At 33.9% G+C, this 14,404-nt stretch overlaps 1 protein-coding gene across 5 annotated transcripts in view; it reads left to right on the top strand.

Moving 5' to 3' along the window:
* Nucleotides 1–14,404, top strand: part of TRIQK (triple QxxK/R motif containing) — a 146,571-nt gene that overhangs the window by 128,375 nt on the left and 3,792 nt on the right. For all 5 annotated transcript variants that reach the window (XM_020972907.2, XM_020972909.2, XM_020972906.2 and 2 more), the window contains one exon: nt 10,064–10,149. In XM_020972907.2, coding sequence (XP_020828566.1) covers nt 10,064–10,149 — 86 coding nt within the window. The remainder of the gene's footprint in view (nt 1–10,063; nt 10,150–14,404) is intronic.

The raw sequence follows: 14,404 nt of genomic DNA, 5'->3' as shown, positions 1-14,404 counted from the left end.
TCTATTATCTCCACATGGCCCCTGGCCACTTCCCATTCTTAATCCTATCTAGACTCCATTCTCCCTTGGCCAGTGGTCCAGGTCCCAATAGTTCTGTTCAACCCAGCTTACTGGCCACTCCCATCCAGATCTTCCTGAGACCCCTCCTCCAGTCACCCCAAACTACTTGGCCACTCCTAGATCCCTTCCACAGTCTTTCTGTATATAAGGTCCATCTTGTCTCTATTAAAGTGCTCAGGTTCTTATAATTTAGCCACAGCTCAGATTCTTAAAATCTAGCCGCTGCTCAATTTTTTAAAATTAATTTAATTTTTAGTTTTCAACACTCACTTCCATAGGATTTGGAGTTCCAAGTTTTCTCCACATCTTACTCTTCTTGCTAATCCCAAGACAGTGTGCATTTTGAATACCCATTCCTCTAGTCTGCCCTCCCTTCTATTGCTCCCCCACCCCTTCTCTTATTGTCTTCCTCTTATATTTTCCTGTAGGGCACTGCTGAGATTTTTACAATCTATCCAACAGCTCACAATATTCAGATTCATTAAGAGTCTGGCCAGTATGGAGGATCTTTAATAAACCTTGTCTTTGACTGAAAAAAAAAGAATATGAAATTATGGGATGGCATGGACAAGCATCTCATGGATATGCATATGTTGATGGTTTGTGATGAGTATCCTTAGAGAGAATATCCACATTAATGTGATCCATCAGTCAATCAAAATGCATTTATTGAGTGTTATCTTCCATTGTGCCAGGCTCTGGAGATAGGAAATACAAGGTAAAAATGCTAAACTCTTCAGCAGATCTCTCTGTCCCAGCTTTGCTGTTATACTCCTCTACAGAGTTGAGTCTCAAGACTGTAACAATCATTGTCTATTATCAGTCCTAAAACTGACTTTAGACTTTGCTGCCTTCCTCATGTTTCCTTGCCGTGCCTTAGATGTCTTTATATGCCTCTTCTCATTCCCACTCCCTGATTAAATTTTAAGTTTCTTAAAGGCAGGGACTCTTTTCTTTTTCTCATCTGTGTATCCCTATTGGACAACAGCATATTTAGTACAGGCATACCTCATTTTATTGTACTTTGCTTTATTGTACTTCACAGATATTGCATTTTTTACAAATTGAAGGTTTGTGACAAACCTGTGTTGAGCAAAACTATTATTGCCATTTCTTCTAACGGTATATGTTCACATGATGTCTCTGTACCACATTTAGTTAATTCTCACAATAATTCAAACTTTTTCGTTATTATTATATCTGTTATGGTGATTTGTGATCAGTGATCACAGTGATGTTACCATTGTAATTGTTTCAGGGCACCATGAACTGCATCCATATAAGATGGCAAACTTAATCAGTAAATGTTGTGTGTGTGTTCTGATTGCTTCATCAACCAGCTCTTCCGCCATGTCTTCCCCTCCTTGGGTCTTCCTTTTCCCTGAGACACAATATTAAAATTAGGCCATTTAACATAACAACTTTACAATGGCCTCTAAGTATTCCAGTGAAAGGAAGAGTTAATTGATGTAGCAAATTTCATTGCTGCCTTATTTTAAGAACTTGCCACAGCCACCCCAGCCTTCAGTAACCACCACTCTGATTAGTGAGCAGCCATCAACATCGAGGCAATACCCTCCACCCGCAAAAAGATTATGCCTCACTGAAGGCTCGGATGATGTTTAGCATTTTTAGAAATAAAGTATTTTTAATTAAAGTATATAAATTTTTTAAGACATAATACTATTGCACACTTAACAGACTACAGTATAGTGTAAACATAACTTTTATATGCACTGGGAAACAAAAACTTCATGTGACTCTCTCTCTTTATTGTTAGATTTGCTATATTGTGATATATTGGAACCAAACGCTCAATATCTCTGAGCTATGCCTGTAACCTTAAAAATGGAATTCATCTTGATGAACAAGATGGTTTCAGAAAAACCTGGGAAGACTTATATGAACTCATGCAAAGTGAAGTGAGCAGAGCCAGGGGAACATTGTATACAGTAACTAATATTGTATGATGATCAACTGTGAATGACGTAGCTATTCTCAACAATACAATAATTCAAGACAATTCTGAAGGATCCATGATGAAAAATGCTGTCTGCCTCCAGGGAGAGAGCTGATGAACTCCAAGTACAGATTGAAACATGCTGTTTTCACTTTCTTTAAAAAATAATATTTATTTGTTGGATTGTGTTACTTGCCTGGGATCATACAATTGCTTACTGCAAGGTCCAGGACTAGAAGTCTCCAAGCTCTTAATTCAGTGCTATTGCCCCATTTAGGATGTTTCTACCATACTAATGGATGTGCATTTTTAATATAACCTAAATTAAATCCTATATCCAGGGAGCCATCCTTCATGCAAAACACTAGGTTGTTTATCTGGTCACATATTGGATTTCACATGCATGTAATCACTTTATAATCCTGCATATTTCTTGAGTCCTTAAAAAGTTCTGCTCTTTCAAAAGTCTTTGGGTACAATTGTGGGATCTGGTTTTAATTATAAAGAACTTAACAGATGCCACTTTTTTTAACTTTTGCACTTGGTAGACAGACTGCATTTTGCAGGATGTACTTTTCTTTTGGCTATCACAGCAAGGAGAATGCTAAATTAATGACAGATGCACTATTTTGGAGAACTACCAGGTGTACAGTCATTATTAAAACAGTCTATTTGTTATAAAGGTGGTTTCAGATGTTCATATCAAGTTTAATATAAATCTGGAAGTATACTCTGAAAAACTGCTGAGGCTGAATTGAAATAGAATACATTATTTAACTAGTGGTTGAAAGCCACTGAGGAAGACCAATAAATTCTCACTTTAACTTTGACTCTTAGAGGTAAATCTGAATCTGTTTCTTATCTGAAACATGATCCCAAAAGAGTGCATACCCATATGAAAAGCATATGGAACAAGGTAAAAACCTTTTTTTCTTCCCACTAGAGTTTAAGAATGATAGATAGTATTTTAGAATATGACACAAGTTGATTTCTAGGTCTCATCCTGGTGTTTTTTAATGTATTTTTTATTCTTGTTAGAAATTTGCTTTGTAATCCTAGTGGAATGTTGTATTATGGTTGTATTTGAGGTACTACCACCTTCATCAGTATGAACTATTTTATGCCAACAAGAATAATGATGTTAATAGTTAACCAGTGAGATATGAAGCCAGAGTCATTTTGATTTGTATTTTATCATTGGATCATTAAAATGCATTATCAAATATTATTTCTTCAAGCAGAACCTGAACAACTACTTGTCAGGAATGTCATAGTAGGGATTCCTTTCTGTATGGATTGGATTAGAATGGTCATTGAGGTCTCTTGTCAATTCTCAAATTGTGATTCTGAGATTTATTAATCTTCTATGTGTCTATGGCATTAGAAAGACTGATATACAAAAACTGTGAAGAAAAGTTATTTATTTAGTTTGTCGAAAGAAAAGATACAGCCAGCCAGTAAAGCAATAATTCTTATCCTCTGAGTGAGGGCAAAATATTATTTCTTTCCCTCACCTCTGCCTCTAGCCTTTCCTCTACATAGTGTTTATAATCATATACATATATATTTATATATGAATTAGAATAAAAGTATTTTGAACATTTAGCAAATCATTCTTTAACTTAAATGATATCTAACATTTTTGTGATGGATTTTCTATTGCTTATGTTCAAACATGCTTTAACCTTGAAGGACTAGTAGAAAAGGGTATAACCACAGGAATTTTTCAAAGTGTTGCACTAGATTATAAAAAGGAACTGCTGGTTATTTGAAAATGGAGCAAGACTCAAGCAGGAAGGCAGGGTTGGAAGGTTAGCCAGGGCAATAGAAGAGTGAGGCGAAAAGGGAACAAGCACCCAAAGATAATTAATGAAGAGCCAGTAGTCACTTGTTAATTTGTACCCAGACATATTTTGTCACCGTATTACCTTTGAAATTCAAAAGGGCAATATTTTATTAGGAAGTTAGTCATCCAAATACTGGATTATCCTGTCCACTAGGTATAACCTTTCCCTTTCTTATTTTTGTGATAGCTTATTTTTTTTTGTTTGTCAATCTTTTATTTCAACAAAGGTGCAAAAGAAGTATAATTCTGCAAAATAGCAGGAGTAAATATTGGAGTTAATGAGTACAATTAGATTTCTACATGGATTTAATTTATTCATCTTTTAGGTTCTTGCTTAAGAAATATTGAATGGCAATAGATAGTTTAAAATTAAAAGAAGAGAAAAATCAGTAAATCCTATCAATACATCCAAAATAATGGATAATTTATGCAGTGTTCCACAGATATGAACCCCTCCCTTCAACTGACTTTTGCAGAAGGAGTAGGAAGAGGGGACTTGTGATTACTCATCTAAAGGAATCCTTACCATAACATTCCTGACAGTGGTCACCTAGCCTCTGCTTGAAGAACTATCATTTGGTAATCTGGTTTAATGACCCAATGACAAAATGCAGTCTGCTATCTCTTCTTTGTAATTTTGTTCTTGTAATTTTGTAATAATTATTTTCATTTGTTTTGTTGGTGTTATTTCTATTTACATTGTGGGAGTTCATATATATATATATATATACACATATATATATTTATGTATGTGTGTGTGTATAATGTTTTCTTTGCTCTGCTTCATTCTGTATCCATTCATATAAGTCTTTCCATGATTCCTGGTATTCAAGTTCATTTGTTTCTTATAGCATAATAATAATCCATTATCCTTCTATATCACAATTTATTTAGCCCTTCTCTAATCAATGGGCGTTTATTTTCATTCTTGTTCTTTATTACCACAGAAGGTATTGCTATAAATATTTTTCTGTATGTGGAACCTTTATTTTCATCAGTTACCTCCTCAGGATATATTCCTATCAGTGGAATGAATCTGTTATTCAAAAGGTACAGATATTGGGGCAGCTAGGTGTCGCAGTGGATAGAGCACCACCACGGCATTCGAGAGGACCTGAGTTCAAATCCCACCTCAGACATATAACCCTTACTAGCTGTGTGACACTGGGCAAGTCACTTAACCCCATTGCCTAACGCCACCCCCCTCAAAAAGAAGTACAGATATTTCAGCCACTTTGAATGATTCCAAATTGCTTTCTAAAATGGTTGTACTGATTTACAGCTTCATTGACAGTGAATTAAGTGTACCTGTCTTTCTACAACCTCTCTAACATTGATTAGTCCCATCTTTTATCATCTTTGCCAATTTGTTGGGTTTGACATGAAACCTCAGGATTGTTTTATTTTTATATGTGCTGATTTAGAGCATCCTTTTACAGGGTCTTTAATAGTTTGCAATTATTCTTTTGAGAACTGTTTGTTCATGTCCTTCAATAACTGCAACAATAATAGTAAGAGATAGCATTTACATAGTGTTTACCATGTGCCAGGCACTGTACTAAGTGCTTTACAAATATTATTTCATTTGATGACATCTCTTGAGAATGACTTTTGATTTCATAGATTTCTGTTAGTTGTCCATATAGCTTGGATACCAAACCCCTATCTGAGAAATTTGAAACAAATATTTCCCCCATTCAACCACTTCCTTTCTTATCCTAGATGCATTAATATTGTTTGTGCATTACCTTTTTGAACTTCATTGAAACAAAAATGTGTATTTTACCTTTTGTTATTGTTTCAATCCCTTGTTTGGTTGAGAACATCTCACTTATGTAACATAGTTATGAAAGGTGTGTCATTTCTCTTCTAATTTTTTATCATAAGTGACAGGTCTCAGGGAGATATAGGAGGAGAATGGGATTGTTGAAGATTTAAAGCATTCTTGGCAACATTTTTAATGACTTGGATCTTATCCAAATTGCAGCTTAAGTAAAACTTTATAGGTGAAATGAGTTCCCCTTGAGTCACCTACAAATTATGATAGATGAATTCCAAGTCAGTAATATATATTATACGGTACATTATGAGTATATTATGTTATTATATGTTCTTTATGATATACATACAATATATATCTTTATCTATATATCTTATTGTATATTTTTGAAATATTAGATATTCAACATTCTTTATCCCTGTGTGTTTTAGCATCAGCCCTCCAGAACAACAATAGTCATTGCAATTAATTTGAATTTAGAGATATCTTTTAAGATTGTTTTCATTTATGCTGTTATATTATTCCTCTGATTCCATTTTCCATTTCCCTCACATCACATACAAGCTTTCTCATGTTTCTCTGAATTATTCATTTTTATTGCTTCGTATCATATGCTATTCCATTATATTCGTCAACCCTAATTTGTTCAGCCACTACCAGTCAATGGACATCTATTTTGTATGGAGGTATTTGTTACTTTTTTAAAGTATTGCTAGGAGTAATTTGGTATCTGTGGGACCTTCCTTTCTGTCATCATCATCTGTGTGCCCAATAGTAGGATCACTGAGTAAGCAGTTGTGAATAGCTTAGCAACTTATTGTTGTAAATCCATTCACATAGTTCTAAACTGTTTTCCAAAATAGTTGGACCAATTGATAACTAAATTAATAGCATATGACTGTAGGGAACCAAAGTAAGGGAATAGCAGGAAAAAGTGCAGTGAACTTCACTTCACTACAGTGAGACTTACAGAGAGGGCTATGTTCCTCTAGATGAGGCTCACTGTGAGGGCAATGTTTAGAGGATTCCAGCACATGGAAAGGCTATTCATCAGGGTAAGAAGAGGCCCCTAAGCATAAAGGGTATGCTTAAGCTTGTGTAGGATGTAGGAATAGGGGGGCAGTTTGCAATTTTATCTCTCACCAATCAATAAACATCTATTAAGTACCTACTATGTGCAAAACACTGTGCTAATTAAATGGTGTGTGATCTTTCATATTTATATCACTTATACATTTGAAACCTATTGGGGTACGTGGAGCAAAATTCTAAATTGATACATTTTGGTGCCAACCAAATCATACAGGGATTCCTTCCTCCAGAAGTTTGTGTTTTGGGACTTGTTTAAAAGCACATTTTTATTGATGTCTTTTGTTCTTATATCACTTAGATTTTCCCTTTTCTTTCCCCTTCCAAGAGAATCATCCCTAATAACAAAACCTTTTGGGTGCAGGAAGAAGAAGAGATGGGAAAAAAACAGCTAAACTGATCAATGCATTAAAAAATCCAACATTATATGCAACATTCTATATCCATAAGTCTCCCACCTCTGAAAAGAGTGAAAAGGGGAAGTTTTTTTTCATTTCTTTTCTTTGGAGATAAGCCTGTTCTTTGTAATTAAGTAGCACTTTTTAAATACACGCACATACACACACACACACACACACACACACACATATATTTGGTGCTTTATATTTACATTGTTTAGTTCATTGTGTATATTATTTTCCTGCCTTTACTCACTTCATCTTGCACAGGATCATCTAAGTCTTTCTATACTTCTGTGAATTTATCATCATCCATATCATCTGTGTACCATAATTTGTTTAGCCACATATGGCAATTTCTTTAGCCATTCCCAAATCAATGGTTATCCTTTTTTCCAGTTGTTTGCTACCACAAAAAGTGCTGCTACAAATAATGTTGTGTATATGGAACCTTTCTTTTTATCAGTGACCCCCTATTGTGGCATATGCCTAGAAATGGAATCTCTGAATCAGAGAGTATGAACGTTTCATCCACTTCATTTGCATAATACCAAATTACTTTCCAGAGGAGTTGTACTAATTTATAGCTCTATCAGCAATGCATTAAATGTGCCTGTCTTTCCATAACCTCTCCAACATCCATTATTTCAGTCTTATGTCATCTTTGCCAATATTCTGAGTATGAATAAAAACTTCAAAGTTATTTTAATTTGAATTTATCTTATTATTATTTATTTGGATCATTCTTTCCTATGGTTAATAGTATTCAATTCTTTTCAGATATGTTCTTGGATTTCTCAAACAATATTGATAATAACTAGCATTTATTTATAAAGCACTTTAAAGATTGCAAGATGCTCTACACATAACAGTCCTGGGAGATAGGTGCTATTTTACAGATGAGGAAACTGAGGAGGGCAGAGGCTAAATGATTTGCCTAGGGTTACAGATCTATTAAGTGTCTGAGGCAGAATTTGAACTCAGGTCTTCCTGACTCCGACTCTGACACTCTATCCACTGTGCCACCTTGCTTCCTCAGCTAAGCTAATCTGCTAGTACCTAAACACTTTCATGATTGCCACCTCCTGATATAGCTTTACATCTGGTAATTCCTTTTTGTTTTCATTATTTCACTTAAAATTCACAATCTTTTGTTCACCCAAATGAACTTACTTATTATTTTGGCAAGGTCTATAAAGAAATTCCTTGATTCCTTGATTAATATTTCCTACATAAATCTGCAAACTATTTTAGTTGTTAACTCTCATTTAAAATATATATATATTGTCCTGCCTAGCCTAACAATAAACAATTAATATCTTTCCAATTACAAGTTTTTCTTTATTTCTATAAATACTGTTTTGTAGGATTTTTATAAGCATGAGTGTGTACTTTAATAAATACCAAGTGTGAAAGCTAAGTGGCAGGGTGAGTAGAATGCTGGAACTATACTCAGGGAGACCCAAGTTCATTCAAAACCTTTCTCAAACACTGACTGTGAAATAGTGAACGTTGGCAAGTCACTTAACTCCTACCTGCCTCAATTTCTTCATTTAAAAATGGGGATGGGGTAGCTAGGTGGCGCAGTGGATAGAGCACCGGCCCTGGAGTCAGGAGGACCTGAGTTCAAATCCGGCCTCAGAGACATAACACTTACTAGCTGTGTGACCCTGGGCAAGCCACTTAAACTCATTGCCTACCCCCCAAAAAAATGGGGATAAAAACACTACCTATTTCTTCTGGATCTGTAAGGATCAAATGAGAGAGTATTTATTAAGTGCTATGCAAACCTTAAGGCAATGTATAAATACTAGTTATTAGTAGTACTACTATTACTAGTTGTTTACTAGATATTTTATGAATTTCATAATTATTTTGAATATAATTTCTTTTTATATAATTTCCTTATAGTTTTTACTAGTGCTATATGGATACTTTGTTTTCTGCCATTTTATTAAAGTTATCAGTCATATTGCTTAGTTTCTGGGCGGATTATCTGGAGTTGCCTAAGAGAAACATTACTTAAAAACAGGCATAGTTTTGTCTGTTCTTTAATGGTGTTTATACCTTATTTCTCTCTCTTCTCTAATTACTATAGCTAGCATTCCTATTACTAGATCAAAATTACAGAGATATGAAATACCCTTGCATTATCCCTGTACTTATTCTATAGCTCTGTATTTCTTCATTGCAAATACTGCCATTATTGGTTTCAGATATATCAAATCATATTTAGATGTTATTTTAAAAAGGTATTTCCATGCTTAATCTTTAGATTTTTAATGCAAATGAGAATTATTTTTATAAAAGATGATTTCCACATTCCACACATTATTGATTTAATCATGTGGCTTTATCTCATACATATAGTTAAATATGCTATTCAATTCTTCTAATGTTAAACCATTCTTGAATCTCTGTAATAACTACTTTTTCTTAATATTTTGAGAGTATACTGCTGCAATCTCTATGTTAAGATTCTTTTGGAAATTTTTGCCTAAATAAACATTAATGAAATTAGACTATCATTTATCTGCCTTATCCCTCCCTGGTTTGGATAAAAGAACCATATTTGTTTCATAAAAAGGAATAAACTAAATGTTTCCTTTACTGTTGAGAAAAAGTTTCGTAGGTGTTCACAAAATTCTGATTCTATGCATAGACTTATACAACTATTCCAATTCTTTCATTTTACATATGAAAAAACTATGGTTAAGTTACTTGCCAGGATTGAAACTACTAGGGAGTGGTCAGGGCTAGAATCTAGATCTCCTTACTCATGGTCTAATACCTTTTTCAAAGTACCTTCTTGTTCCTCTTCTGTTTTCAGTCACATTGTGCCTATTTCATTCTGTTAAAGACTTGTTTAATCTACTATTGAACATGACCAAATTGTAATCCAAACATTCTCTGAAACTGTTTTACCCTAGGTAAACAGGACTACAAGAAAAACAGACCTGTTTTAAGAGCAGCCAAGTTAAAAGCAGAAGCCAAGAAAGCAGCAATAGGCATAAAGGTAGACATAACTTTATGAATTTGCTGAATGCATGTCACTTCTCTCTCAACCGCTCTCTCTGTGTCTCTCTTTCTCTCTCTCTTTCCCCTTTTGTTCTTTCTTTTTTAAAAGATGAATCAAGTAAATGCTGATTTCTGAGCAACTTCACTTCAAACTTTATGTTGAATGCCAAGATCTAAAATATTTATAAAAGACTGCATTTATTTAAAGCATCTTCTAACTCCTGAGTAATGGAGAAAGATCTGAAAGGGTTTTAAGTGTTCCATGACTTAAATGAAACATGAATTTATTTAATTGAGTCAATCAAATGTAATAATACCCTTAGAATTATAATTTATTTCTTATTTAGGTACTATATACATAGTTCAGAAACCTCAATGATGTATATAATATTAGTCACTCTCTACATTTTCAAGATATTATTTGTAATAGTTGTTTAAAATCCAATTGTTACTCTCTGTATTTTGGATGATTCATCAGTAAAATATATTTGCTGTTGTGAAGCTTATTACTATTCTTAATGACAAATGCCAGTACCCTCTCTTTCAACTCTGAAAAAACATCCTAGATTTAGTCTCTCAGGATTTTTTTAAATTTTTAACTGCCTAGGAACTATATATGCAGTTCAACCTAAGTTAATTAATATTAGTCTGGGCTATAAGATATCAAATGCAACCCAATACAAATGTGTTAGTATACAATGTAGTTTAGCTGAATTCTATTTATTTCCATTGTTAACTCTGTTCTTTTCTTTTCACCTGTATTTGTTAGTTTCTCTCTTAATGATTTATTTTATCTTGGCAATCCTGCTGTCAAACATACAAAATAAAAATTGCTCAATATAGATATTTTATTTAAAGAAACTTCAAAAATGTTTAAAAAAAAAGAGTGTTTTCTTGTTTCTGGCAGATGAAAAATCAATTTTTCCACATTACAGCTTATAGCAAATGCCAAGGTATTACTACCAGGCTGTAACAGCTGTTGAGCTGCCAGATGATATATTTGGTTGTCTTCCAGAATTTGCTATTATAATCACGAAACAGGGCTTTCTTTTTGCTCCTGATTGCTGATCTTGATCAAGCATTGCCTCGTGCTGCAGAATGTTTTCACAACATAATCTCCTCCGTTAGTGCAGTGTGTCAGTTTTTAATGAGAAAAAGGAGATTGCCTTTTTTGTTTAAAAGATAGATGATTAACCTTTTAAAGCCTTTCTTTGATTTCTTTTATGTGAAATTTCACTCCCCTTTTTAAAAAGTTATTTCCATGACATGCCCTTTTTAAAAAAAAATTCAACTTTTTATTGTACATACAGATCTAAGTTAATTTTTTTTTAAATCTGAGTATTAAATTTATTGATGATTCTTAAGAGATAAGAGTATCCCTCCTACTCCAGTTAGCAGTCCACAAGTATTTATTAAATGCCTTCTATGTGGCAGGCTCTGTGCTAAGTGCTGGACAAGAATGTCTCTCCTTTATATCTTTTATTGGTTGGTCCTTAATTCTAAAGGATGCCAATCTGGGGAAACAAAAGCTTCATGCTTCTTAGCATAGTTAAAGAGTTATGTATTTAAATTAAGGAAAATAATTTATGAATTTAGTGACATACACTTTCTTTAAGTTAAAACAATGAGCCCAAATACCCACTGGGGAATGACTTTTAAATTTTAAGGCAGTAATGATGTGGCTTCAGAGTGAGCTGAGGATGAACTCTGGTAATTGCAAATGCCTGATGCCATTTCAAGAGCAGTACAAAATATGGCATAGAAGAGTTTAAAAAGTAGAGCATTATGTGTCCCCTGTTTAATAAATTGGCATGTCATTTTGAGTTGCCAACCTGTGGAAAACAAAAGATTTAACATTTAAAAATTGTTTACTTTGCTTGAAAACTGATGTGAATAGCCCATTAAAATGATGTGAAACTTTTTTAGAATCAGACCCCTGGAGGTATTCTGCATTTCAAACCTGGCACGCTAATTAGGTTGTCCTGTCAAACTTTGATTGCCTTGTCATTTCAACATAGGATTTAAAGTAACCAAGTTTCTTTCAGCTATTGCCATTTAATGCTTTTTAATTTCCCCAATGAGTGATTTTATCCATGTTGATAATGTCAGCAAAGCAGCTAAGGACTAATAAGCATCCGAAGTTTTTACTCTTATCTATTTGAACCAGAATGACCATAATCACGTCATATTTTATCCTTTTACAACTTGTTCTTTAAGATGAATTATAATGATGTCTTTTAAAACATTTTTAAGCTTTCATATGCTGTAGGATGGTAAAATGTTTGCTTTGGTCCTCACTAATTCCTATGAATTATAGCCTTTTGACAACTGAAATGATTCTGAATATCATTATGAAATTATTCATTTAACATTTATTGAGCACCTACTACATACAAGGCTTGATTCTAGGTGTCAAAGTAGATACAAATGTATCAAATGAATAATACATGGAAATGTCCTCTGGCATTTCACAAACTAGCTCCTTCCCAGCTTTCCAACCTTCTTATACTTTCCCTCCTTTCATACACTGTCGATTCATGACACTAGTTTACACACTATTTCTTGCACACACCACTGTGCAAAAATTTAATCTCAGTTTCCCTGGCTTCATTCAAGATTCAACTTAAAAACCACCCTCTTTGTATAAGAGGCCTTTATACTCACTCTGTCTCTATCTCTGTCTTTTCTTCTTCTCTCTTTTCTCCTTTTTTTTCTCTCTCTCTCTCTCATTTCCTGTCTCTCCTTTCCTTCTTTTTTCTCTTTCTCTGCCCTTCTTCTTTCTCTGTCTTTGTCTCATTCTGCATATGTACGTATATATGTGCATGTATGCATGTATGTATCTATATCCGTATCTACCTATATTTAGGGAGTTAGGTGGCACAGTAGATGGAGCACTGGCCCTAGAGTCAAGAAGATCTGAGATCAAATGCAGCCTCAGACATTTTTTAGCTGTGTGGCTCTGGCCAAGTCACTTAACCCTGTTTGCCTCAGTTTCATTATCTGTAAAATGAACTGGAGAAGGAAATGGCTACCCACTCTATTATTTTTGCCAAGAAGACCCCAAGTGGAATCATGAAGAGCTGGGCATGACTGAACAAAAACCAAATATGTCTTTACATATGCATCATGGTTTACATGTTGTCTTCTCCAGTAGACTGTGAATTCCTTACTTTTCTTTAAGAGTATACCAAGTGCTTAGTAGAATCTCTGGCATTTTGTATGTTAGTGCTTGTTCATGGACTACGCTCAAACATCTAATAATCTGTTGTAGGTTTTTTGGCCCTTATTTAAATTCATATAAGTTATTTAAATTTATTATTATTTTTATCAAATTTATTATTATTGGCCCTTATTTAAAGTCATATGACTACTAATACAATTAATGTTTATGGATTGGCATGGAAATGTGTTATTCAACTGAAAGAATTAATTTGAAATGAGAAGTTAGATTTGTGTTATCTTTTTTTTAAATGAATTTGAATATCATAAAGTACCTAAAGTTATGACCCAATAAAAAAAGGAATGTCATAAATATCTGTGCAACTGGTGTTTACATTTTGGTTGCTTTTTAATTAGAAGATTTTGAGCCAAAAATTAAAATGTGGCTAAAATTGAATCATAGCTATTTTTTAAAGGATTCAATTACTCATTCATCCGTATGTTTACTTTTATTAAGAGGAAGAAAAATGTAGATTTAACCTTTTGCTTTCAAAAGTAAGATTTTAGCTGATACAGCTACTGTAACAATTTGGTTGGACGTATGGTTTTATCACAAAAAGGCATTCCCAGTGAAGAAACTATCTCCTTACAAAGCAGATCAGCAACCATTCTGCAACTTTTATAATCTTAGAAAGTTACCTGAGGCAAGGATAGGTAAAGGGACTTTCCTGGGGTCAAACAACCAGTATGTGTCACAAACTGGACTTGATTCCAGAGTTTCCTGTCTCGGAGGCTTTGAGGGTTTCTAGCTATTCTAGATCTTAAAATTAATCTTAAAATTTTCCAGTTACACTAATAAAACATCCAAGTAAAGCAATATTCAAATAATAGCCAGATCCTGCTAACTCCCTGGGACAACAGATTTGAAAAGTTAAATCTTTGAAGCTCTGGGCCTTGAAATGGCTTTCTGGTACTGTCTTTGTGATCTGATCCTAAAAACATTCATTTTGAAAGACTTTTAATGCATATAGGCCCTCAGATTATCACTAGTTCCACCAGTGTGCTCAGAGGCATTCATGACCCAATTTTTCAAA

The sequence above is a fragment of the Phascolarctos cinereus genome, unplaced genomic scaffold (genome assembly GCF_003287225.1).
Source record: "Phascolarctos cinereus isolate Bilbo 61053 unplaced genomic scaffold, phaCin_HiC Scaffold_4;HRSCAF=312, whole genome shotgun sequence".
NCBI lineage: Eukaryota > Metazoa > Chordata > Mammalia > Diprotodontia > Phascolarctidae > Phascolarctos > Phascolarctos cinereus.
Note: the sequence above shows the minus strand (reverse complement) of the source record. Positions and strands in the feature narration are given on the sequence as shown.